The 27,581-nt window shown below is 49.5% G+C and overlaps 1 protein-coding gene across 1 annotated transcript; it reads right to left on the bottom strand.

The window, feature by feature from the left end:
• Positions 1 to 30: 30 nt before the first annotated feature.
• ODAD4 (outer dynein arm docking complex subunit 4) lies at positions 31 to 23,396 on the bottom strand. Its single transcript, XM_055579909.1, has 12 exons — positions 23,209 to 23,396; positions 21,150 to 21,281; positions 20,753 to 20,903; positions 20,044 to 20,105; positions 19,584 to 19,749; positions 18,025 to 18,249; positions 17,635 to 17,842; positions 13,034 to 13,120; positions 11,230 to 11,426; positions 6,884 to 6,984; positions 5,218 to 5,302; positions 31 to 2,182 (listed from the first exon to the last, which is right to left on the bottom strand). Exons 1-12 carry the CDS (start codon positions 23,320 to 23,322, stop codon positions 1,659 to 1,661), a joined length of 2,052 nt encoding a protein of 683 aa, XP_055435884.1. The 5' UTR covers positions 23,323 to 23,396; the 3' UTR covers positions 31 to 1,658.
• Positions 23,397 to 27,581: the final 4,185 nt, after the last annotated feature.

Raw genomic sequence — 27,581 nt, forward strand, 5'->3', positions numbered from 1 at the left:
AAAAATATTCACAACCTGAAAGTTGAGAGTTATGTTTTATTCCGCGGGAATTTTTAGGATTTCAAGCCAGGGAGATAGCATCTCAAGTAACCCTGAGAAAACTGCTCTGAGGAGGCGAGAGTAGGAGCTGCATTATATAGAAGTTTTCCAACAAAGGGCAGGTAATCTGAATGTGGAAAAGATTATTGTTAAAGAAAACCAGATATCCCAAGTTAAGGAATTTAGAGCTTTTCTATGTATGGGAAGATGCAAGAGTGTGGGCTCACTGAACTCATTCCTTTAATATGCACCTCAGCTATCTGGAGCCTGTGTCCAGCGTTTTTCATATCCTGAGCTTCCTTTCCTCAGGGCTCAACCTTAGGGAGTACTTTGATTTTTGCTAGATTGCAGGTAGTCTCCTTTCCGTGCTCCCTTGGGGCTCACCAGCTCACCTTCCATGGTGGCTGCCATCGCTGATGACTGTGGCATCCTTGTCTACTGATGTGGCAGGAAATATTCAATTTCTCAGAGTTTTGCAAATTTTTTTTTGTTGTTTTTGCAATATTGTGTTAAAATACTGTTTCTCTTGCTTACTGAGTTTTTTGACCCTATGTTCCTTAAAAGTTGCAGCTGAAATGCCTCACTTGCCTCTCCCTAGTCTGGCAGGCCCAAAGTCAGCCTCTGCCCCAGCCAAGCCCAACCCTCCTAGGAACTATGGAGCTGGAACTAGGATGGCAATGGCCAAGGGGTTAAATGGATAAAGCAGTGAAATTCTTAACTCCTCCTCTGGGGCAGCTGCTCAGCCGCCCCTCTATGAAACCACTGGAAGCTCAGGTGGGTTTTCGAGAGGTTCCTGTGTACCAGGGTTGTGCCCCGAGCCAGGTACTCATTATACAGAGGATGAAGCAAGTTTGGGGAGCTTGATTTACTCGACTGTACGCAGGCCCCCAGGGTGGCACAGGTGGGTCCCGAGGCAACTCCTCCCCCCAGCTGCTCCCTGTTCTCTGCCAGACATCTTCCTTCTCCCCCTGAGCTCCAAGAGCCCCACCAGTGCCAGCAGGCACTTCATTCTGTTTTCAAGGCTTCAGGGTTTACAAGTAGGTCTCCCTTGCTGTGTGATGGCTGAGGTTGTCCCATCCTTATTTCTTCCAGAAAGCCTCCCACAGTACCCTGAACACAGTGGTACTCAGCAAGATGAGCCAATGGTCAGCAGCCGGGCAGCCACACCTCTGTTCCCAAGCCTTTCTCTTTCCTCCCCACTTTAGGCTTTTTGAGTTCCTTGGAGTTCACCTGTTTCTTCCTCCCCTGAAACACAGGGTCTGGGGGAGAGGACCACACTTCACACTTTGTTGACACTGTGGGTCAGGCCTCGTTTGGGGAGGGGGTCTCCGTGTTTCTCCCCTAGTCAGAATGTCAGAGTTCTGCTCAGCAAGTGGGACCCCCATGCCCACGCATTCATTCTCTAAGGCTCTTCTGAGAATGGGTGGCGATAAGGAGGCAAAATGACAGACTCGGGGTTTGTAAAAGTCAAAGATACACATTTAAAGGGAAAACAGTAATAGAAAGAGACAGGGTGACCTGTGGGACCCAGTCCACATTAGACACAAATCTCAGCTTGAATGTCCAGTTTAGTAAGACCTCCATGGTCCCTGTGAACACCAACCTACTGATCCTAATGCCTACTCAATGGGTTCATCTTCCTTTTCATCTTTTTCTATTTTTTCAGAATTTTCCGTTATTTCCATTTCTTTTATTTCTCCTGATTCCGTTTTCCCCAGTGCTTCCAACGCTCCTCCGTCAGTTTTTGAAAGTCTCTTCTCTAGTCCTTCTGATTCCCTTGGGCTTGATTCATCTGAAAGGTTTTGATCCAGTTCTGAAGGCCTCCTGTAAATTTCTCTGGTTTCTTCTCTGTTCTGTTCTGTCCTACCTGCTTCTCCAAACTGTCCTTTGGCAGTGTCTCCTGGACCTCTCTCCTTCGCGCCCAATTCTTTTCTCCATGAGGCTTTTTCTGGGTCTTCTCTCTGCCTCTGTTCTGGTTGCCTAGCTGTGACCCCCAAAGTTTCCTTAGACAAGACACCTTCGAGCTGTTTCTCCGTTTGCTCCTGCACCCACTGCTTCATCACCTTCTCAGGTTCATCTTTTGTTTTCCTCGTTTCCTTCTCCTTTGCTGTCCGTGTTTGACCATCCAGCATAGTGGCGTTTTCTGAAAAACAGGAGAAAGGAGAGAAGAGAGGTGAAAATCTGTCCTGAGAGGCCTGAGACTGAGAAAGGGGAAATCACACACGACGTCACACTGAATATAATTGGCAAAGCCAAGATTTGAACCCAGGACAGTCCCCCCCCAGCCCACATTTTCTTTTTCCCTGTAAGAACTAGCTCAGGTGCTGGGAAAAGACAGAGGCTTCTCCTCTGGCATCTTCATCCTGCATTTCTCTTTGTCCCTGGGGAGCACACTCACCATTTGTTGGGAGGTTCCCCTGTACGGTGCAAATTGTGCTGGAAGTTCAGATGCAGGGCAATGTTACAACCCAAGGGATCCTTGCTCCTTGTTTTTACCAGCTATTAGAGAAAAGTTACCAATCTCCTATTTTTTTTTTTTTTAACCAATCTCCTCTTGAGTCTCCTCCACACTCTTCCTGGAAGTTCTGGTTTCTAAGATGCCAACAGGGACTCTGGATTCAGAGCCAGCAAAGGCTGCTGTTGGCTGTGAAGACACATGCAATGCTGCCACCTGCTGTCCAGGAAGGGAAGTGCCCAGCAGCTGCCTATGCCTTTGGGGGCCTTCCTCAAGTTTTCAGGATGCCTTTCCCAGTGTGCTGTCAGCCAAGGATGGAGAATGCTTGGAGCACCTGCTGCATCCCCTGACATTATTGCTTCTGTGGCTTCTGACAGCGGCTCCAACGGCATGTGGAGACAGAATCAGATCTCTGAGGGGATCCAGCCACCACGTTCAGGCGCTGGGTAATAAAAGGCCATCATCTGACTGCTCAGGTGCCCAGAAACTCCACACCCAGATTGCCGCTGCAGTGCTGGGATCTGAGAGGGCTTCAGCCTTGGTGCCCGGAAGGAGCTCTGTCCTCCCAGAAGCCCCGAGGGAGCCCCAGCCCTAGCTCCCCTTCACTTCAGTGTGGCTGGAGGGAGGGCCCACAGGATGGGCTGGGGGTGACAGAAATAGTATATGTAGAACCATGGTAAAACCATGGGTTCCAGAGCCAGGCTGTCCAAGACCAGAAACCACTGTGGGACTTTAACCCCTTGGCCCTGCGTCCTCAACTGTAAAATCAAGCATGTCATACTTATTTTGGGCTTCCCAGGTGGCACAGCATTAAAGAATCCACCTGCCAATGCAATGGCACCCCACTCCAGTACTCTTGCCTGGAAAATCCCATGGGCGGAGGAGCCTGGTAGGCTGCAGTCCATGGGGTCGCGAAGAGTCGGACACGACTGAGCGACTTCACTTTCACTTTTCACTTTCACGCATTGGAGAAGGAAATGGCAACCCACTCCAGTGTTCTTGCCTGGAGAATCCCAGGGGCGGGGGAGCCTGGTGGGCTGCTGTCTATGGGGTCGCACAGAGTCGGACACGACTGAAGCGACTTAGCAGCAGCCAATGCATGGGATGTGGGTTTGATCTCTGGATCAGGACGATTCCCTGGAGAAGGAAATGGCAATCTACTCCAGTATTCTTGCCTGGAAAATCCCATGGACAGAGGAGCCTGGCGGGCTCTAGTCCATGAGGTCACAAAGAGTCAGACACGACTGAGCGACTAAACAACAACACTTATTTCATAGGGCTCCAGGAGGGATCCGATGAGTCAGTATGTATAAAGCTTAAAAGAGCGCCTGGGCAGGCAGGAAGCCCTGAGTGGAGATCAGCTTGTCTTATCACCCCCACCACTCTGGGGCCCGGCCCCCATCCCTGCCGACTCCTTGGGGCCTGGAGTCCCAGCCACTTCCTCTTCCCTCACTCCTTTCATGGGGGCCAGTCAGATAGCTAGTGCCTGGGGCGTGGGGGTGAGGATCAAAGGCCTCTTCACTCCCTGGAACTCTTGGGAGAAAGAACGTGGTAAGGCTAGACCGGCACAGTCCTGTCACCTCTGCACCTCAGCCGGCCCTCGAGCCCCCTGTCCTGACCCTGCCCTGCTCAGTGCTGACCCTGAAGAGCAGCTGCCCCCAGTGGGAGTGAGTGTGGCTCCCAGTCCGACTGCTGAGTGACTGAGCCGATCGCTCAGGCTCCAGTGCCCTCCTCCCTAAGCAGTGCCTCCGCCTCCCGGCAGTGAGGATCTAGTGAGATCATTCTGGCTGATGTTAACCCAGTGTGGCCAGCGGTAAGAGCCCCCACAGTGTAAGCTACTTTCGTTCTGCTTCCGTGTTTGCTCCTGTTTCCTGCCTGAAACGCCCTCAGCCTTTCACCTCGCACCGTGAAAACGCCTGGGCATCTTCTGGAGCCTGAAGCCGAAGATTCTTCCTCTTGAAAGTGTTCCCTATCACCCCAGAGAACTGGGAGCGCCCTGCCCAGGCTCTCACAGCAGAGCGCGGCCCCCTGCTCAGGAGACTCAGGTGCCTGGCTTTCCCACTGGGCTGTGGGTTCCTCCAGGGCAGGGGCCGAGCTTCTGTTACCCCCAGAATCTCACACTTCCCTGGCAGGTGACAAGCGCTTGACAAATATTTGATGAATTGAAGAAATATGGGAGTATTGGACTTCCCTGGTGGTCCAGTGGTTAAGAATCCACCTGCCAATGCAGGGGACAGAGGTTCAACCCCTGGTCTGGGAAGATCTCACATGCCTCAGAGCAACTAAGCCCAGGCACCCCAACTACTGAGTCCACGTACTGCAATTACGGAAACCCGTGCACTTAGAGCCTGCGCTCCAAAACAAGAGAAGCTACCACCGAGCACCGCAACTAGAGAGTAGTCCCCGGTGAACTAGAGAAAGCCTGTGTGCAGCAACAAAGACCCACCACAGCGAGAAAGTAAAATAAATAATACAGTAAACGAATACATCTTTTTTAAAAATACAGAAGTATTGAAGAAATAGGGCAGAAAGCATGGGATCTGACCCCAGGCTGAGGGGTCCCCCTCCTGCCTCGGGAACGGCTGCTGGAGGCACTGAAATCAGCATGCTCAGTGGGCAGCACCAAGCCCAACTGAAGGAGCAGCAGGAAGCGTGGTGAGGACCACTGGAAGGAGAGCAGAGGCAGGTTTCTGAAGTTGCCGTCTTCCAGCTCCAAAACTCACCTTTCTCCTTCTTTTCTTTGAGTATCTCCCTGTAGTTGGTTTTCTTCAGCTCTTCAATGATGCCCTTGTTGGCATCATCCAAGGCCTGTGGGTGAGAGGAGTATCAGTGAACTCTCTTAACACTGTAGGACCTGTCCTTTCCCCACCCAAGGCCCAACCCTGCCCCCCGTCCCCTTCCTCCTGGCTCCTCTGACTACTCCTGCCTGAGGTTCACGGATCCTATGGACTTGGAACTCCCCACGGTAAGTGGTATGAGAGATACACTGCTGGGGGTGACTCGAACTCATTTCCCTCAGACTCAGGCATGTTTTGAGGGGTTGCGTCTGTCTACTGATTCCTAAAGCTTCAGCCAAATTAAAGGAGACAAGGCAAGCCCCTTAGCCTGCAGCCAGGCAGCAAGCCATGGAGGGGACTCAGCAGCACACCGTGGGTGGGGGTGGGACTGGGGGCTGGCCTGCCTTCAGAGGGGCTTCCGCGGCCTCTGCAGGACAGCGAGGGCCTGGGAACTCAGCCTGTGCTGTATCTTGAGGGCAACGCTGCTCTCTTGCAGCCCTCCCTGTGACTTGCCCTGTGTGGAACACCACTAGACACTCAGGGAATGTCTACAGGCCCCGGATCGCCAGGCTTGGATGCTCTTGGGCAGTGCATTCTGCCCCTTGGTATGCTTTCCTGCCTGGAGATGCCAATCAGGGGGTGAGAGGCCAGGGACTAGGTCTCTGGAGGAGCCATTTAGGGCTGTGCGTCTATTTGGCTTGATGGGCACTTCTGTCTCCTACTTTCAAAATCCTGCCCAGCCTCCAAGGTGACCTCGAAACCTCTGCCTCCATGAGGGGTAAGGCCCAGCTCGGCCTGCCCGCTGGAGTTCTCAGTCTGAGTTCCCTAGTCCCTGCCGCGCCAGTCAGGAATGAGGGACTCTTTTCAGCTTCCCGAGGGCCGGGGCCACGTCGTCACCCTTGGTGCAGTGCCGGAAAGACTCTAGATCTGCACTGTGTGATACCCAGAGGCCTCACGTGGCAACTGATCACTTGAAACGTGGCTGGTGTGACTGAGAAACTGAACTGCAACGTTCGTTTACTTCTAACTCCATTTACTCTAAACACTGCAGGTGGCTAGTGGCTGCCTGACTGAGCAGCGCAAGTCTGGACTGGTGAGTGAGGCCATCACACTGCTTTCCTATTATCTTCTGTGGGGGCTGCACTTTTCCAAGCGCAAGTCCTAAAGTCAGTTTAGAGGGTCTCAGCCAGCATTAAAGACAAGGAATGGAAAGAAAAAAGAAAATAGAGTAAGAAATATCAATGTACATAATAAAGGTAAATATGTTTTGTAAAACTTGCTATTTTTCCTCTGTTTTTTCAAATAAAACTATGTGTATTGAGGGGAATTCCCTGGCAGTCCAGTAGTTGGGATGCTGACTTCTACTGCAGTGGGTGTGGGTTCGATCCCTGGTTGGAGAACTAAGATCCCTTAAGTTGCTGTGCAGTGTGGCCAAAACAACAAAGTTAACAGCATGTGTATTGGTTGGGTTGCTATATAAACTGATGGCAACAACAAACACTGGAAAGCCACTGCCCTGCCTAGCAGGTGCTCTGCGGTTGAGGGGAAATAAACATCTGGGGCTGAGGGTCCCAGGGCCTGCCTCACCCCACCCCCAGAGAGAGAGGCTCACATTGATGATGGCCTGCTGCGCCTCATTGTTATGGACCAGCTTCGCTCTCTCCAGGGCCTTCTCAAAGTTGTTCACGGCCGATTCGAAGTCCCTCAGCTTCACTGAAGGGCGCAAGGGAGGCAGGAGGATGGTGACATAGTATCAGTGTACGTATTCAGGGTACAGTATCAGGGTACCAGGGGCCCTCAGGAGCAGCTGCCTAGAACCACCCTTTCCAGACGTTTCCTGGGCCACCTCACCACTAGGGAACAGAACCTGGGCACCGGAGCCTTGGATCTCAGGTGCCAAGAGTCAGTGAGGGAAGGGGTCTGTGCCCACATCATGCGTCTCCAGGGGGACAACTCCATCCTGCCCCATTGTTGCCCTAATGGTCTGGGAGCGAGCGACGAGAATGAAGACAGAATGTGAAATCTGGTGCAATGGGTCGAGGGACCTGCAGCCTCTATTGGACTGAGGTGCAGAGTCCACTCTGAATCCGGATTTTATTCCTAACTACAGACCACAGGACTTTCTCAGATCTTATCTTTCTCAAGACACATGCCATATGAATCACATCCTGCTAAATATCATGGACTACACTGACATAGTCCAGATCTTCTTGTGTTTATCCCAGTCCATTCCCTTCTGGGCTGGTCTCGGGAACAATTAGCAAGTGTGCAGGCCGCGCTCATGGCTGACGCTGACCCGGTATTTCAAGGTCTATGCTTTTATGATCCCAGTCATAATCCCTTCTGGGTCTGGCCCTGGGGTTTGTAACAAGGCTATAATTCTAAGAAAGACATGAAAAATAATCATCAATATAGTTTCTTAATATATGCTGTTTTTCCCAGTGCTATTTCTGTGAAATTTCTCAAGGCCATAAAATTACATTATTAGGAATTCCCACTATACCCCATTTTTAAATGGTTCCAGGAGAAGACATCTTTTTTTTTTTTTTTTAATGTTTACTCAGATTTGTAAAGAACACTGTGGACACCAAACACAATCTGGCAGGACTGGATGTGACCCTTCATGAGCCAGCGGCTGGGACATCACTGCCCACGTTGGAACAATCTGAACCCAGGAAGGAAGCAGCCCCCCACCCGCCCCAGGGCACTCACCTGACCAGTTAGCACTGGGTCAGGGATGAGGGCTATGAACTGACTGCCCTTGGAAAAACCTTAATTTCAGGAAGGAAGGAGAAAAGTGCTCCCCTGCCAGGGCTGGGAACCCCACACTTCACTCTCTTTACACACCACTGCTTCCGCTTTTTAAAAAAAATTAATTAACTTGGCTGCGCTGGGTTTCAGTTGTGGCATGCAGGATCTAGTTTCCCGACCAGGGATCAAACCCGAGCGCCCTACGTTGGGGGTGTGGCGTCCTAGCCACTGGACCGCCAGGGAAGTGCCTCCACTGCTTCCTCTTATAACTAGCAGCCCAAGATCTACCCCTCTCCCACAAACTGCTGTAGGATTCCTGGGGAAAGAAGGGCCTTGGATTCATAAGTCAAATTGCAAAAGGCAATTATATTTGAAAAGCGATTCTAACATAGTTTTAAAAGTCTGTGGCGTCAACATACACTTCTTTTTCAAATACACATTTGAAAAGAAGAAAACTCACAGTAATGCCTCAGAGGCCACCATGAATAAACTGCTATGTCATTCTGACATGGTAGGTCAGAATAGGAGTCATGACACTCAAGTGAGTGAAGCATTAAAGACCATTCTATTTGTTTTCAACTGAATCTATAACCTGAAATTATCTCCATTCTGGGGCCCCTTTTCCTCTTATTTTCCTCACTCTGTGCATCCACAAATCCACACATGTATATCCATATTTTTGTTGGCTTTTCCAGGGACTAATTGTTTCTTACCACTGTTGGAAACACTTATGGGAAGCTGATGGGGAGGAAGGAAGAAATGAGTATTTCTGGAGAGCTTGCTATATGCTGGTTCCTATTCTAAGTGCTTACATGCGTAGCCATTACCTCATGTCTTCACACTATGAAGAAGATACATACATACTATACGTGCTAAGACGCGTCAGTCGTGTCCGACTCTTTGTGACCCCACGGACTGTAGCGCTCCCAGGCTCCTCCGTCCATGGGATTCTCCAGGCGACAATACTGGAGTGGGTTGCCATTTCCTTCTCCAGCATACATACTATACTTATCCCTACAGAGCCCAAGATCTGCCCGCCTGGCCAGGCTGCCTCTACAACCCAGGGGCTCTTTGGCTGCTGCGTTGGACTGGACTTTTCTACCGTACAGCATGGAAATTGAGGCCGGGAGTGAGTGGCCTGCTTCTCCAGAGGCCCTCAGAGCCTAACAAGACCTCACGAGGGACAGGAATTCCCTGGTGGTCCAGTGGTTAGGGCTTCACGCTTCCACTGCCAGGGCCCGGGTTCAATATCTGCTCAGGAACTAGGATCCTACAAGCCTTGTTGCGGTGCAGCCAAAACACACACACAAAAAAACTCATCACAGAAACAGAAAAGGTTCTAGGAAAAGGCACAGTAATCACATTTTCCCCAGTTTAAAGCTTTCAAGTGGTTTTTTCCTCTATGTTTTTAGGAAAGAATCCACGATGTGTAAGGAGGCCTGAGAGGCCCTGTGGATCTGGCCCTTCACCAGCCTCCCTCCTCCAGACTTTCCTGGCCCCTAGAAGCTCGACACTGGTCTCCATCAGTTTCTTAAATCAGCCAAACTCTTGCCCACCTCCCTAAATGCGGTTCCTTTGGCTGAAAAGTTCTTCCTTCAGAACTTGGAACAACTGGTGCTTTTGTGTTCTTAATGATTCTGCTTTAAAGTTACTCCTCAGGGACTTCCCTGGTGATCCAGTGGTTAAGAATCCGCCTTGCAATGCATGGGACGAGGGTTCGATCCCTGGCCATCGAACTAAGATCCACATGTCTCAGAACAGCTAAGCCCACGAGCCCACACACCACAAAAGAGTACCCAGCTGTGAAAGATCCGTGTGACACAGTGAAGATCCCATGCATTGCAACTAAAACCCAGTGCAGCCAAATAAATATTAAAAAATAGTTACTCCTCAGATAGGAGGACAGGAACAGTTATCAATTTTGCTTCCTACTTTGCCCAGCTTTGGTGCCTAGAAGGTGCCAGGAAAGCATTAATGATGTGAGTAAGTGAATGAGTGATGAGACCCATGATCAGAGTGCCTGTCACGCTTACCCCGTCTCTGGGGTCAGCCGTGTGCCCAAGGCAGGGCAAGTCCGAAACTGTGAACAGGAGACCCAGCTCCACGGCTTCCTTGTTACTATGGCCTAGAGCTATTTCTCCTTTTAAACTTGTATTGTGAAATATTTCAAATATACAGAAAAGCCAAAGGAATAGTATCATGAATCCCCATTATTCATCACCTAGATTCAAATATCATATGATGTCACTTCTATGTGGAATCTAAAAAAATGATACACATGAACTTATTTACAAAACAGAAACACTCAGACTTAGAACACAAACTTATCAGAGGGGAAAAGGTGGGGAGGGATAAATTAGGAGGTTGGGATTAACATATATATTAATATACTACTATATATAAAATAGATAATCAATAGGGATCTACTGCACAGCACAGGGAATTCCACTCAATACTCTGTAATAACCTACATGGGAAAAGAATCTTAAAAAGAATAGATATATGTATATACATAAATGAATCACTTTGCTGCTCACCTAAAGCTCACACAACATTGTAAATCAACTATATTCCAATATAAAAGTTTAAAAAAATTGCCCAAACCTTGCCAATCCTGTTCTATCTGTTCCTCCTCACCCCATTCCTTGCTGTTTTATTAACAAGCCCATTAACTTTATTGAGATATGATTCACTCAGTATAAAATGCACCCCTTTGTAAGTATACAATTCAATGATTTCTAGAAAATTTATAGACTTGTGCAATGAACACCACAACTCAGCTTCAGAACTTTTCCAGCCCCCTAAAAAAGTGCCCTCTCGAGACCTGGGGCAATCTGCGGCACCCCTCAGAGTTTCCGTTTCCCAGCCTATAAAAGGAGGACAGTACCCTCAGCACTGGCTTGCAGAGTGATTAAAGCGAGAATACACGGATAAAGGCTACTGAGCCAAGAGGAGTGGAGCTGTTTTGATGAGGACGTGACACTGTGCCGGTCTGCATGCAGCTCAGCTGAGTTCCTCAAGGGTAGGGCAGTTCTCAGGGTCTCCCAAGCCCTAACTGAGTGTAGCTTAAGGTAGGCACTATACACACTGGTCAAAACGCAGGAGTTTATCCCCACTCTCAGAATCAGAATTTGTCGGACCCATCAGGATGGAAAGTTCAGCGCGGGCGTGACGGCAGGGGCTGAGGGCTGGGAAGGGCATCTGTACCTTGTGCCTGTGCCACCAGGACGCTGGCATTCAGCTGCCATTCCATGTCCCCTTCTTCTTCGGCGCACTGTTGGGACTTCTCACCGTAGTTCTGGGCCTCCCAGGCCTGGTCTAGCTCTAGGTAGCAGCGGCCAATCTCATGGAATAGCCAGGTCTTCTCCAGGGTGGTTTTGGCCAGAGGGATCTTCTCCTCCCACCTGGGGACACCAAGAACTGGGATTAGCTTCCTCCACTCAGGCCCTGCACTCGGACTTAGGAGGCTGGGCTTCCTACTGGTGGCAGAAGAAAAACTGTCCTCCAACTACCAGCTCTTCTAGGTGCAGGAGTGGAGCTAACAAGCACTATCAGATTTTTTAAACTACCAGGGTTATTTTGGTGCGTCTATAGAATTGGCTTTGATACCACAGCTGAAAATAATGCTTGTAAAATAGCACTTGAAATAACTCCATAACCTTTGAAAGTCAAAGTGAAGTTGCTCAGTCGTGTCCAACTCTTTGCAAACCCAAGGACTGTAGCCTACCAGGCTCCTCCATCCATGGAATTTTCCAGGCAAGAATACTGGAGTGGGTTGCCATTTCCTTCTCCAGGGGATCTTCCTGATCCAGGGATCGAACCCAGGTCTCCCTCATTGCAGGCAGACACTTTACCATATGAGCCACCAGGGAGGCCCACACATAACCTTTAAGAATATGATTAAGCACATTTAAAAGAAAATCAACACAATAAAAAAGATTGGGATGAAAAACCAAAATATCAATAAAAGTCAGAGGAAAATCCAAATGAGCACTTGTCTTTGGGTGGTGGGACTGAAGACTTCCTCATCTAATTTTCTATATTTTCCAAATGAATATTTTAAGGTTAAGCACATCTGACTCTTTGCGACCCCAAGGACTATACAGTCCATGGAATTCTCTAGGCCAGAATACTGGAGTGGATAGCCTTTCCATCCTCCATGGGATCTTTCCAACCCAGGGATCGAACCCAGGTCTCCCACATTGCCGGCAGATTCTTTACCAGCTCAGCCACCAGGGAAGCCCCACATTAAGCACATATTTACTATAAAACATTGTATTATGAAAAGACATGAATGGGTAGGTGAATGCTCACATGCCTCTGTCTTTTGGCACACAGGCACCAGGGGCCACTGGGGAAACCAAATAACCTGGAGCACCAGGCTTTGGTCAACAAGTCTGTTCTAGTCAAGCAACAAATACCCGAAGGACAATTTCTCTCTGCAGTCAAGCCCGCCCCTAAGTCTCCCAAGGGCTGAATCACCCCACTGGAGCACGTCACCAGCCCCAGGGTTGGACATCAAAAGTCCATCAGTTAAGGTCTCTAGGGAGCTCAGGCTCCATTTCCAGTGACCCCATGTGACTGCAGAGAATCACAGAATAACCTCCAAAGAACTCCCAGAAGTCAATGGTCCACCCAGTCATGAACTTGGCCAGAGGTGAGGGTTGCCTGGAGAACTTGTTAAAATCAGATTCCTGAGCTCCAACCCAGACTTGTAGAATGAGAACGTCCAGGGGAGAGGCTCGATAATGCACACGCCTAAAAACAAGTGTCCCGACGCTTGTCAACAGGAAATTAGGAGAAAATGCTGATTCTATTCTACTAATTATTATAGCTGATGAGCCCCAGAGTTTACAAAGTGGCTTTCTCCTGGTCGCCTAGCACAGCCAGGAGCCAAATTTGGGTCTTCCGATGCCTCTTTGCCTCACATCCTGCCCCAGGCCGGGAGTCCAGGGAGAGGTTGGGATGTCCTGGCCCTTGAGTAGGGAGGGGGTGGTCCTGGGTCACTCACGTGTCAATGGCTTGTTGGAATTTCCCGACTCTGGCAAAAACCCTGCCAATGTTGTCCAAGGCTCTGGACTTGGCATCAGGAAGATCGCTGTAGGGAAGAAGCAAGACAAGGCCATTCTAGGCGCTATGGAAACTAGAAAGAAGGTAAAGACGGGCCAGTTGGAGGGACAATGCCCAGGCTGGCAAGGCTGAGGTACCCTGGCCCTCTCATGGGAACGGACATTATCAGAATCTCTCTGGAGGGCAAACAAGCAACAGCCTACAAAGACAACCTTTTGGTCCTGCAACTCCCCTTCTAGAAATTTACCTCCAGAATAATAATGTGACAAGAACACTCATTAAAGTATTGCTTATAATAATAAACAGTGGAAATAATCTAAATGCAATCAGTGCGATTTTGTGTACAAAAAAAAGTCCTTGATACATTTAAGTTAAAAAATCAGATTATGAAAAAAAAGTCAGAATATAGGAGCTCGCACAATATCCGATGCCCTATTCATATGAAAAATGAACATGCGGGAGACTTCCCAAGTGGTCCAGTGGTTAAGAATCTGTCAATCCAAGGCACACAAGTTTGATCCCTGGTCCAGGAAGATGCCACCAGCTGTGGGGCAACGAATCCCGAGTTCTAGAGCCCGTGAGCCGCAACTACTGAAGCCGGCATGCCCGAAGACCTGTGGTCTGCACCAGGAGCAGCCACTGCAAGGAGAAGCCTGTGCATCACAACTGGAGAGGAGCTCCCACTCACCACAACCAGAGAAAGCCTGCATGCAGCAACAAAGACCCAATGCAGCCAAAAATAAAATTTTAAAAAATATCTCCTTCCCAACAAATAAACCAAGAAACCCAACCTGAGCCCCCTCCCACAGCATCCCCCTCATTCCCTCCTTCTCTGGCCAGCTCGCCCTCTTCCCATTGTCCCCCAGCCCCTCAGCCCCTGACCCCCAGCGGCAGGAAGCTCTGCTCCGATTCCCTCTCCTCACAGGGCTGGGCTGCCTTCTCACATGCAATATGACCAAGCCCTCCCTCCACGCACAGACATACCCATGTGTGTCTACGGTCTCACTGGAGCTCTGTGTGTGCTGGCAAAGGGGAGCAGCCTCAGTGGCTGCCCAGGGATGCAGTTACACACGTTATTGCGGGTGCCGAAACACCTTTCTCTGAAGCCATTCAAAGAATGAGATGTTCCTTTCCAAGACACAGGCTTTTTTTAAAAAAGACCCACAGAAATGGGTCATTTCTGTTTTAAAAAATCCTATGGGGAAACTTCCCCGGTGGTCCAGTGGCTAAGACTGCATGCTCCCAGTGTGGAGTCGGGGGAGGCACCCTCGGTGTGATCCCTGGTTGGGGAACTAGATCCCACATTCCGCCACTAAGAGTTTGTATGCTCCAGCTAACGATCCTGCATGCTGTGACCAAGACCCAGCACAGCCACATAAAGGAATATATACTTTTTTAATGCTATGTATGTGTACGTGTACATAAATACGCAAGCAAATATGTTGCAAAGGGCCAGGACATTATCTCAATGTGGCCCCCAGACTGGAGAGAGGGGAGACATTTGAGTTCTGCTCTCAGCACCACATGTCCTGGGTCAAGCACAACGCCTCTGGGATTGGTGTGAGAACAGACTCCTATTGGCCCTCCCTACCTCAGCGTGGCCTCCCCTCCTCCCACTCCCCACAGGTCCTGGCCACCCCAACACTACCTGGAGCGCCCCAAACCCCCCACCCCTGCCCTGTCCCTTGGGGGGCCACCCCCTGGTCCTATCTCCCCCTTCTCTCAGAGGCTCCCTCATCTCCCCTCTCTGGGGCTCCTGGACCATGTTTGCAGCTCTGATGTTGGCTCCCTCTTCCAGAGTGGCTGCTCTGTTGTGGTGTGAATAAATATGTTGATTTATTCCTAACAGTACTAAGATAACTAAGTAATGTGTACTAAGGTGTGCAGGATGGGGAAAGCCTGCAATCAAATCATCCATACAGTAATCAGGGAAAGAAATGAGGGCTGACTAAGGTCACTGGAGAAGCTACTCAGACTAGTCAGATTTGAGCCACAGCTGGAAAGATGGTGGTCTTTGGAGGAGGGGGTGCGGTTGATCTGATTGAGGAAGCATGTGGTGCATACACATGAGACTCAGCGGTGAGACTGGAGGCCCGTGTACAGAGACTGAAAAGGAACCAAAATTGCTGAAGGAACACCTCTGTTTAAGTAATCAGCCACTAAGCACATATTCACTGCATGTCCATTATGGGGCAGGTCCTGGGGAGAGAAAGGGAATAGAGAAGTCTAAGGTCTATCGGGCAGATAAAACATGTGGCATGTGGAGGGGGAGCATGGATGAGGGCTGCTAGGTCACTCTGGGCGCATGGAGGACTTTCCCTGGGGGGAAAATACTTCTTTACAATATGAAGGACGGGGAGGAGGGAGCTGATGAAGAAAGCGCTGGCAAAAGAGTAGGAGCAGAGCCATGTGCTGTTGCCAGGGTTCAGGATGCCCAAGGGCCTGGAGACAGCCAAGTCAACAGAGATCAGGAGAGGTCAGGTCAGCAAGGGCGGGGCAGGCTCTGGGACTGCACCTCACTGCTGGACTTGTTTTGCATCAAAGGGCCAGCTGGGTGGCAGGAAACCCAGGTCAGAGGAAATAGGCAAGAAGTGAGGAAGATGTGGATGGAGCTGTGGGAGGGGAACAGAAGGAAAGATTCTCTCAATAGGAGGAGGAGGCATGGACAGGACATGGCAGGCTGGCGTGGGTAGCGAAGGAAGGGAGGTGTCTGGGAAGCCACCTGGGCTCCTTCCTGGGGACAGTGTGGCCACCAGTGCCATTCTCCCGGAAAGGGAGCCCTGGAGCAAGAAGTCTTGAAGGAAGATGATGGATTCCACTTTGGATATGTCAAACTGGGGGCTCCCATGGGACATCAAGTGGAAATGCCTCAGACTCTGCTGGATATGCAGGTCTGAGAGCTCAGAGGGGAGGGCTGGCAAGATGTGAAGATTTATGTCTTTAAGGCATGGGAAAAAATTGGATCCAAAATACTGTCTGGAAAGAAAGAAAGTGAAGTCGCTCAGTTGTGTCCGACTCTTTGCGACCCCATGAACTGCAGCCTACCAGGGTCCTCTGTTCATGGGATTTTCCAGGCAAGAATACTGGAGTGGGTTGCCATTTCCTTCTCCAGGGTATCTTCCCAACCCAGGGATTGAACTCTGGGTCTCCCGCATTGCAGTCAGACGCTTTACTATCTGAGCCACCAGAGAAGCCCTAGATACTGTCTATACTTATTTAATCCTCAAATTCCCCATGAGGCAGTATTATCATGCCTTCATTAGAGGTAAGGAAACTGAGAGAGTGAGCAACTTAAAACCACACTGCTTCTAAGTGCCCCAGGAAGGAATTAAAGCCAGGTCTATCTCCAAAGTTAGCTGTTGTTTTAGAACCAGGAATGCCCAACACATGAGATTCTGGCTCTGCAAGGTGGGAGGCCAGTAAGAAATGAACTGGAAATGGACGAACAGCTTATAGGGTTCCGGTGATTGAGGAGAGGACAGGAGGTGGGTGTGTTCAGGAAATCCAGTTTGATCCAAAGAGTGGCCTGACATTGGAGGGTTGTGCAGAAGTGGATTCAGAGAGGGCCCTGAGTGCCCAGGAAAGTCCCATTTGATTTGAACCTGCGGGCAGTGAGAGGCCAAGGCCTGTTTGTCAGCAGGAAAACAGTTGACAGGTAAGAAGTAGTGAGTCTCTGGAGGTGACCTGTGAGAGCCCCTGGAGACAGGGGCTGACCTGAGTGGACATGGGAGGATGGGAGACTGAGGGGGCTCAGAACTGCGGGGCAAGTAAAACTGGGCAAGACAAAGTCATGAACGACTCCAGAGGTTAGAACCAGGGTGCCCAGAAAGTGATGGTACCTCTGGGGGGAGCCATCACGTCTTGGGAAGAGTTGGTTCCTATGAGACCTGATGTTACAATAGTCATCAGGGATACACAGTGCTGTTCTGAGATCTTTATGTGAATTTTCGCATGTCATTCTCCTTCCTACCCTACTGGGTAGGGGCTACCATTGTGCCCCTTTGACAGAGGCTGAGAGAGGTTAGTTAAGTGCCCTGCCTAAGGCCCCGCAGCTGGGAGGTACAGCTCAGAAGCCTAAGCTCTTGGGACTTTCCTGCTGGTCCAGAGGCTAAGACTCCACGCTCCAATGCAGAGGGCCCAGGTTCGAACCCTGGTCAGGGAACTAGATCCCACATGCTGCAATTAAAAGATCCTGCATGCCACTGTGGAGATTGAAGATCCTGTAGGCTGCAACTAAGACCTGGTGCAGCCAAACAAATAAATAAAATAAGTATTTTTTTTTAAATAAAAATATCCCTAAGAGCCAAACCACGGGGAGTTTTTTTGAGTTTGGGGCCTCTACCCTCCCTCGTTGTGGCAAAAAAGCTGACAGTCTAGATGTGCCCTTATCCTGGGGAGGTGGCTCCTCACTCCAGGGTATCCACCTCAGGCACGCAGGGCAGAAAGCGGGGATTCAGCCCCCAGACCCAGCAGCCCCAGCGAAAGGTCAGTATGTAGCTGGGCCTTGGCCGCTTGGCCTTCCGAGCCCGTGCAGGCACTCACTACTCCTTGGCGATCTCCAGGTCCTTCCTGTGGCTCTGCAGGGCCGCCACCATCTGCCCCAGCTCGATCTGGGCATTCCCTATGCAGCTGTACAGGTTTCCCACCAGTTCATCCTTGTTGGGCACCTCCTCTTTGTTCCATTCCAGCACCTTCTTCAGCACTTTTTCAGCTTTCTGAAGGCTGCCTTCAGCACTGCCGCTAGTCAGCACTGGGAAAGGAAAGAGGTGTTGCAGAGCGGGGAGCACCCTCCCCCTGGCCGACAGAAGAGCCCGCATTCCAACCCCGCCTCTAGATTCCATCCACCAGCCAAGCGAAGCCAGGGGGCTCCAGCTGCCATGTGGCTCTGTCCCCAGCTGGCCACGGGCCAGCCCTTCTGAGAATACCACCCACACATGTCAATGTCTTCCAGACTCTTGAGGATGTAGCGGGCTGTCTGCGAGGGACGGCGTTTGCGGTCCCGCAGCCACTTCTCCTGCATCAACTTCCGGTCCCGCTCCCTAGCATAGATGGGCTTCTGCTGCCGCCAGAAGTCACTGCGCGTGTCCAGGTAGTTGATGCCCGTCATGATGAGGTCCTCCACAGTCAGGCCACGCTTGATGGTGCCTTTGATCAGATCTGTGGGGAAGGGGGTGGGGCGGAGCCAATTAGAACAGGAATCGAGGGGAGTCACCTCCTCTCAACTAAAGGTGTCCCTGGGGGGACCTCTACCTGGAACTGTGGGACAGTAACGAAATCAAGAGCACCTAGGTGGGAGAGGGGGGTCTATCTGGGACCAGATGAAGCCAGAGCCCCCCTTTGTGGCGCTCCTATGGTACAGGGGTTAGGGCATAGACCCCTCATGGCAAGACATGATGAGCTAGCAGAAGTGCCAGCTGGTGGATTGCTTTCTGAGAGGCTTCTAGTCCTCGGGGCTCCTTTATTTCAAGCTGTGTCCTCAAAGTAGTCAGAGTAGAAATGCATAACCTGGCCCTGGCTGCCAGTGCCCAGTGAGTCCCTCAGTGCCAAGTGGGCCAGGGAAAACTGGGAGCCAGAGGGGCATGTCCGAGCTCTCTTCAATCACCTGAGCAGAGGTCAGAAGCTGGAGTAAAGCTGCAAGGCCTCTTGGGTAACATGTGGGCCACCTCTTCCCTCCCTGGAAGCTCCTCTGTAAAGAGGGAAGTGTCCAGCCCTGTTACAGAGGAGGCGGGCCAGCCGTGAAGTTGCCCCTGAGATGCAACCCGTGGGGAATCCTATAGAGGACCTTGGGAAGTCAGTTCTGGAGAAAAGCCCTTGGATTTGAGAGTGATCCCTGTGCAGGCTCAACAGCTAATGGCAACACTCACACCACCAGTGTTCATACGAGACATTCACTTCAAGGCACCTTCCTATTTCTTGTTCCTGCCAGTGTGGTGCGGCGGGAAGAGTGTGGAACTGGAGGTTAGGAGGCCTGGGAGCTGCTGTCAACTCCACCACTAACTTGCTTGTCACCTTGGACAAGTTACTCCCCATTCAGGGTCTCTCTTTCCTTACTGGTAACAGGAGGGATTAGACCAGATGAGATTTTAGGACATTCTAATTCCACAGTCCTGGGAGTCCCTTGTGAGCACCTCTGAGCTGGATTCCTTTGCCCTTGGTACACACTGAAGGCTCAGGGGGGTGCCCCTTCAGGGACCAAGGTGGTAAAGAAACCCGTATCTCTAGTGTTCCCACCCAGGGTACCACAGCACTTAAGAGCACTGGTTCTGAAACTGGACTTCTTGGCTTCCAATCTGAGAACTGTATCACTGAGTTATGTAACCTCCCCATGCCTCAGTATGCTCATCTGTAAAGTGAGAACGGTAGTGGAACCTGTCCAGAGGAACATGTCAGCAAATATCTTTTTATAGGCTTTGCCTCTAGTTCATGTGTTAAGCATCCACCCCAGGTTTTCTTTGCCCTGAGTTCCCTGCTGCAAACAAAGTGTCCGACACCTTCGTCCAACAGGAGCTTCTCCAGGTACTCCTTGTCCACGTAGAGTTCACCCAGGAGCTGGCGGACAATCTTCTCGCTCTTGAGCGAGCCCTTCCGCTTGCTCTCTCTCTTGGGGTGGTGTACGAGCTGTCTCACGGGATGAGGCTTCTGCTGGGCTCTCATACTCTGGGAAGATGGAGCAGTACCCCCACAGAGTCTCAGAAAGGAGCCCAAAGCACCAGCCAAGGCCCCCCGAACCTGTGATCCCAGACCCCTCCCTCCAGGACCTCTGTGTGCTGAGAACCATGGAGGATGTCTGGTATGGGAACAGCTCGTGGGAGCTGGGGCAGAACCCCCTGACCGCCTGTGCTGGGCAGGAGCTCCTCGCTCGCAGGCACTGAGAGCCACTGAACCATGTGCTCCTCAGGCACGTGGGGCCTCTGCCCTCTGAGGGAGGTGGAGTCAGAGCCAGGCCCTTACCTCAGCCTGCTTGCTTAAGAAGGATAGATCCCCTTTGTTCTCCAGTTTAATAGAAGAGGGACCTGCAAAGACAGAAGCTGGGGCTCAGGTCGGCAGTGGCCTTAGGCACAACCTATTACACATTTTATGTGGAAATAGTTGGCCTTTGGTGGGAGGGTGGAAACTGGCTCAACTCTCTCTGAGCAGCCAAGCCACCCCCACTCACCCAAGGCCACATTTCCAAACAAAGACAGGCCCTGAGTACCAGGGCCCCTTTCCATTTATACACTCTGCCACCCACAGTGGCAAGCCCCCCTCCCCCCACCACCACCTGCAAACAAAGAACTGATGGGAGATCCAGCCCCTGGTGCATGCGTGGTAAGGGAGGAAGGCAGGGGCCAGGGAAGGCCCTGCTCAGAACCTCATTCTGTACTATGACACCAGGCCAAAAAGAGGCTTACTCTTCTGGCTTGGGGTGAGTGAAACGGTGTTATTCATCTGGTTTTGAAGAGAACAGATGCTGCAGTCCTCAGGACAGTGGACTGGAGACTAGTCCTCCCAGTGGACAGTTTCTAATCTTCAAGAAAATCAGGAGCAGCCAAATCGAAGCTGGGGGCTCCCTGTAGTCCTCCCAGTAGTGGATGCTCACCCAGTGTACCTGAGGCCTCCCTCCAAAACTAAGGATTCCAAGAACCTCCCAAATAAGCGCATAGGCCCCATGGTCACTCACTTCCCACCGAGTTGTTGATGGCTTCCTGGGCTTTCTGAATTCCAACTTTGAATTCCTGATCAGGCCTCAGCTTGTAGCCCCGATGGTAGAATACCAAGGCAAATTCGAAGTCACCCATGGTGTACAGGGTCTCGGCCTTTTGTAAAATCCCCTGAAATGAGAGGAAGTCAAATCAAGGGGAACAGACAAAGCCTTCCCAGACTCAGGTGTGGTGGAACGTAAAGACCCCTGGGTTGAGAGCAAATGTTGGGATACAGGGGCAGAGGCAAGTGATCTATGAAGGAAAACAACAGTAAACTCCAGGCAGTCTGGCTGGCTCTTTAACCATCAGAGGTTGCTGCAGGCAGTGGCAGTGAGAAAAGCGAGAAGTAGTCCTCCCACCCAAATAGTCAGTCACCTTGCAGAAAGTTGGGTCACCCTGGAGTGAAGCCTCAGCATCTTCCAGGGATTTTTCCAGCTCGCCCATCTTAAGGAAGCACTTGGAGCGGGCAACCAAGCAGTTCTTATCTCCACTCTGAAGGTGAAGAGCCTGAAGAAGGAATCACTCAGATTAACAGGCAGCTGGCAGGGTGAGGTAAGAAGCTGGACTGGACACAGCAGCCCAAACCCTTCCGCCAGAGTTTCAGGGGGACTCCACAGGCCAGCAAACAGGTCTTCTTTGGATCATTTTAGACTAAAACCAGCATCACACTGATCTCTGCTTAGTCAACGAGGTTATCTGCGGGTAGTTATTATGGACAAGGTCAAATCACAAGCTATCATGGAAACCACTGGTTGAGATGTGAGAATATACTATACTACCCAGTGGATATACTGAACTTCCCCAGTGTTTGGGATTCCTCTAGTTCACTTAGAATCCTAGGGTGTTTAGTGCTTAACAAATTCAGCCATGAACCTGAAATGGTTGTACAACACATTCAAAATACTACTTGAAGGGGACTTCTCTGTGGTCCAAGGGGTAAGAATCAGCTTTGCAATATAGGGGTGGTGGGTTCAATCTCTGCTTGGGGAACTAAGATTCAACATGCCACATGGCAGCTAAGCCCACGAGGCACAACTACTGAGCCCAGGTGATGCAACTAGAGAATCCGTGTGCCACAACGGAAGATCCCATGACACAACAAGGGACAACATAATGAAGATCCCATGGATTGCAACTAAGACCCCACGAAGCCAAATAAATAAATATTTTAAAAACAATACTATTTGAAGACCAAGCATTCTGAAGGCTAACAAAATAGATTTTGGGATGATCTGCAACTTGTGTTACCCATTGTACATGCCCTCTCTTTTTATATAGCTTGTTGAGAATGAATCATTGTTTCAGGGGATTAAGATGAAAATGCTGGGCAAAAGGAAACTGATTTTGGACCCAAAGTGGGAAAGGAAAGCTTCTCCTTGTCCCTATGTCCTTCCTTCTCCTGTCTGAAATCATTACATAGTCTGCAGTGTGATGTCCTTCCTGAGGCATCAGACTGTACCCACCTCCGTCTAAGACCTTCCTACTTTTCCAGAAAGAGCCTTTCTTTCCTAGAAAAGACCACTTCTCACCCAAAGCTATAAGCCCTTGTGGTGTTTTTTTCTGCCTGAGCTTCTCCAAGATGAAACAGTTTCCAGAAAAAGGAGAATGGATGGGGCTCCTGAACTTAAATGCTGGTCCATCTGATCCATTATTTCTGGTTTTAGGATGTGGACTAAAGACTCTAGGCAGCAACTGAGAAGTTTGATTTTAGAAGGAGTCTTGGGACACTTAGACAGCTATGCTACCACCCCATTATTTGTAACAGGTGGGCTATTTGTTGTAAAATAAACAGTCATAATAAAACATCCAATAGCTTATTTGCAAGACACTACAGTAGTGTATGATGGTAAGGTTAGCACCTCAGCACTGAAGTCTGAATCCCTCCTCTGCCACCTGCTAGTTCAGTGATCTTAGGCATGTTACTCAACTTCTATAAAAGCTTTCTTATCTTCAAAATGGCATAATAATTGTACCTCCCCCTAAGCTTGCCACTTAGCAGTATGTCTGGTATCCTAAAACAGCGCTCAACTGTTATCCACCTTAGGGTGGGTTGGAACAATTTATACTACAGTAAAGTTTTATGATGTTATTTACTGACTGACCACCTTCAATAAGCAGCTGTGTGCTAGAGACTTCCCTTCTGCAAGCAGCCCCCCAGCCAACCTCCTGGCCAGTTATGGGAAACTGAGGAAAGAGGACAATCACGAAACATTTGAGCAAAAATGTAGGAGACGGGGTCACTGTTAGCGCGGAGGTTGGTTATTAACAACCAGAGAGAATACAAATGGGAAATGGTAGAAAATGGCTAAACAGGGGTTTATCTTTGACAGCGGTGCATCAATCAGTAACAATGGAATAGTGGAAACAATAGGGTGGTCCAGGCATCATCAAGACCTCAGTGATGGGTAGCTGAAAGTTTCAGAGCACGACTCACATTGCTGAAGCTATGGGCGGCTTTAGCGAACTCCCCGCATAGATACAGCCGCTCGCCCTCCGCCACGTAAGATGGAAAGGTGCTTCGCAAGACTTCATTTTCTGGGTCTGCCATGGTGACGGAATTCGGAGACGCTGAAGCGGAGAAAGGAAGGAAAAGAAGCCTGAGAACCTCAGTCTGGTTTGTGGAAACTCCGTCTCTTAGCAACCGGGAGACGTAAATTACTTCCGGCCCCGCCCCTCGAGCGCGGGGCGGAGTCTGGGGCGCCCCCGCCGACTGTGTAGCTGGTGCCTAGGAAGCCGCGAACTGATTGGACCACGACGAGCGCGTGGCTATTGAGGCCTCTTTGCGACTTGTAGTGTTGGCAGTCGTACGCTCCATCGGTTCCTCCCGGAGTTGCTTCGCATTCAGAAGCCACAGTCAGGAAAAAAAAAAACAAAATGTACAGCTCAGAAGACAGGGAAAAGATTGAGGGCATAATTCCAAATAGGGATAAGGCATTCATGGCAAGTATTTGTGCACGTGTACCACCCTCAAGAGTGAGCCTCTTGGTGGCTCCAGACGGTCAAGAATCTGCCTGCAATGCAGGAGACCTGAGTTCGATCCCTGGGTCGCGAAGATCCCCTGGATAAGGAAATGGCAACTCACTCCAGTCCATAGACAGGGGAGCCTGGCAGGCTTCAGTCCATGGGATCTCAAAGACTCGGACGTGACTTAAAGTGAAGTCGCACAGTCGTGTCCGACTCTGCGACCCCATGGACTGTAGCCCCTCAGGCTCCTCCGTTCATGTGCTTTTCCAGCCAAGAATACTGGAGTGGGATGCAGTTTCCTTCTCCAAGGGATCTTCCCGACCCAGAAATTGAACTCTGCTCTCCTGTACTGCAGGCAAACTCTTTTACTGTCTGAGCCACCAGGGAATCCCATTGAGCTACATAAGCTGCTGGATACATAAGCACCTGGCTGGTTAGCTCAGTTGGTTAGAGCTAGGCGCTAATAATGCCAAGGTCCCGAGTTCAATCCCTACAGGCCAGACTGCAGGGATATGACTTAGCGACTCAACACAAACACCATCAAAGGGAGACAGCATTGGGTTCCGGAGTCAGAGTGCTTGGGCGGCCACAGCACAGGGCACTACGCCCAGTACAGGGCTGCTACTGCTGCTAAGTCACTTCTGCTGCTGCTGCTGCTGCGTCGCTTCAGTCGTGTCCGACTCTGTGCGACGCTATAGACGGCAGCCCACTAGGCTCCTCTGTCCCTGGGATTCTCCAGGCAAGAACACTGGAGTGGGTTGCCATTTCCTTCCCCAATGCATGAAAATGAAAAGTGAAAGTGAAGTTGCTCAGTCCTTCCTGACTCTTAGCAACCCCATGGACTGCAGGCTCCTCCGTCCATGGGATTTTCCAGGCAAGAGTACTGGAGTGGGGTGCCATTGCCTTCTCCCAGTACAGGGCACTAGGCCTTAAATTTTCATTTTTGCCAAGTGAAAGTGAAGATGAACCTTCCTGGTGTGAGGATATGCATTAGGCTACATGGGAAATAACTCTGAGTTCACCCTTTCAGTGTAACACATTTAGTGAGCATCTGCTACTGGTGGGCTCTCACCTCTTCAAGGTCTTTACTGACATCCTCCCCCAGTCCCTACTCTCCCTGCTCCCCTCTAATAAAAGGTGGGCTGGGTTCTTCTAAGTTCCATTATTTTAAAAAAATATTTATTTGGCTGCCAGAGGTCTTAGTTACAGCTCTGGAAATCTTTGATCTTTGTTGTGTGTGGTATGTGGGAATCATTTTAGTTGTGGCATGTGGGATCTAAATGAAACTGGGACACCCCTCCAACCCCTATAACCCTCCCCCGCCACCCCCCACCCCCACATTGGGAGCCCAGAGTCTTAGCCACTGGACCACTAGGGAAGTCCCCTTACTGTATTACTTTAGAATGGTCAACTTCCAAGCCAATGAAATTGTGAGGGTCTTGGCCTTGTGTATATTAGTGGATGTTCAAAAAAAATTATTAAGGTTTAAATATTAAGAAGATATCCTTAACTACGAACAAATGAGTACATGTAAAACTGGGGAAATATGCGTAGAGATATTGTGAGAAGATCTGTGTCTATTTTCTGGCTATGATATTGCACTAAAGTTTTTCAAAATGTTACCATTGGAGGAAACTGGATAAAGGGTACATGGGATGTCCTTATATCCTTTCTTAAAGCTGCATATAAATCTGTAGTTATCTCTGTGCTGTGCTTAGTCGCTCACTCGTGTCCAAGTCTGTGATCCCATGGACTGTAGCTCACCAGGCTCCTCTGTCCATGAGGATTCTCCAGGCAAAAATACTTGAGTAGGGGGTTACCATGCCGTCCTCCAGGGGACCTTCCCAACCCAGGGACTGAACCCAGATCTCCTGCATTGCAGGTGATCTGAGCCACCAGGGAAACCCAAACATGATCTGCGCCTCCAGGGACTCAAACCTGGGTTGCAAGAATGGTAATCTTCCATGAACGGTGCGATATAGTTATCTCAAAATGAGTTTAGTTTTATAAAGAATAACTTTAGTACAGTATAGTACTAAAATAACAGTATATAAAATATATATATATATATATATATATATATATATTTTGTAGTATATAAAAAAAATAACACAGTTCCTTCCCTGGAAGAGTTCTGTCTAATCAGGGAGAGAGATACATAAACAGTAATGACTATCCAAAGAGACATTGTTATTCAAAGTTTTCTGTGTGCCTGTGCGGGAGATGAAGATAGACTTACTTTCAAGCTGCAGTAATAGTATCAGTGTAAATATAGTTATATAGATCAGTGGAACATAAATAGATTCATCAGAGTCCAAAAATAGATTCACACATATTCGATTAGTTAATGTTGGTAAAGGAACTCATTGGGGAAAGGATCATCATTTGGACAAATGGTGTTGGAAAAATTGGGTGACCAAAGGACTTCCCTTGTGGCTTAGCTGTTAGAGAATCCGCCTGCAATTCGGGAAACCTGGGTTCGATCCCTGGGTTGAGAAGATCCCCTGGAGAAGGGAATGGTTACCCACTCCAGTATTCTGGGCTGGAGAATTCCATTGGCTGTATGGTCCACAGAGTTGCAAAGAGTCGGGCATGACTTATTGACTTTCACTATGCCAAAACAAAATAAACAAAAATCTGACCATATAGACAGATTAACTCAAGAGATTTAAATGTAAGAGGTAGAATTATAAAACCAGAAAAATAGGTGAATGTAATAGAGTGAAAAACAAAAAACAAATTTGATGTCATCAAAGTGAAAATTCTTTGCTCTTCAAAACAGTACTATTGGACATTCCCTGGTGGCTCAGTGGTAAAGAATCCACCTGCCAATGCAGAAGACATAGGTTTGATCCCTGGTCTGGGAAGATCCCAAGTGCCAAGGAGCAGCAAGGCCCTCAAGCCACAACTACTGAGGTTATGCTCTAGAGCCTGGCAGCTGCAACTACTGAACCCACATGCCACACTAATGAAGCCTGTATGCCCTAGAGCCCGTATTCTGCTACAAGAGAGGTCACTGCAGTGAAAAGCCTGTGCACCACAACTGGAGAGTAGCCTCCGTTCGTCCCAATCAGAGAAAAGCCAACATAACAACGGAGACCCAGCATAGCCAAGAGTAAATAAATAAAATTATATTTTTTAAAAAAACAACAAAGTTAAGAAAATTAAAAGGCAAGCCACAGACTGGGACAAAATATTTGCAAAACATCTATCTGACAAAGAATTTGTATGCACAATAAATAAAGAGCTCTTACAACTCCATATAACAAGGCAAATAAAAAGTGATCAAAAGATTTTAATAGTTATATCATCAGAGAAGATATATGGATGATCAATTAGCATTTGAAACATGCTCAGTGTCTTTAGTCATTGCTGCTGCTGCTAAGTCGCTTCAGTCGTGTCCGACTCTGTGCGACCCCATAGATGGCAGCCCACCAGGCTCCCCCATCCCTGGGATTCTCCAGGCAAGAACACTGGAGTGGGTTGCCATTTCCTTCTCCAATGCATGAAAGTGAAAAGTGAAAGTGAAGTCCCTCAGTTGTGTCCGACTCCCAGCGACCCCATGGACTGCAGCCCACCAGGCTCCTCCATCCATGGGATTCTCCAGGCAAGAGTACTGGAGTGGGGTGCCATTGCCTTCTCCGGTCTTTAGTCATTAGGAAAATACAAAATAAGCCCCGCAAGTAGACACTGATACACACTTCTAGAATAGTTAAAATGAAAAAAGACTGAATTTTCCAGGTGTTGATGAACACGGTAAGCAACCAGAATTCTCATACACTGATGGTGAGAATGTAAAATGGTTTAACCTCTGTGGAAAATGGTTTGGCAGCATCTTAAAAA

Source organism: Bubalus kerabau, chromosome 4 (assembly GCF_029407905.1).
Source record: "Bubalus kerabau isolate K-KA32 ecotype Philippines breed swamp buffalo chromosome 4, PCC_UOA_SB_1v2, whole genome shotgun sequence".
Taxonomy (NCBI): domain Eukaryota; kingdom Metazoa; phylum Chordata; class Mammalia; order Artiodactyla; family Bovidae; genus Bubalus; species Bubalus kerabau.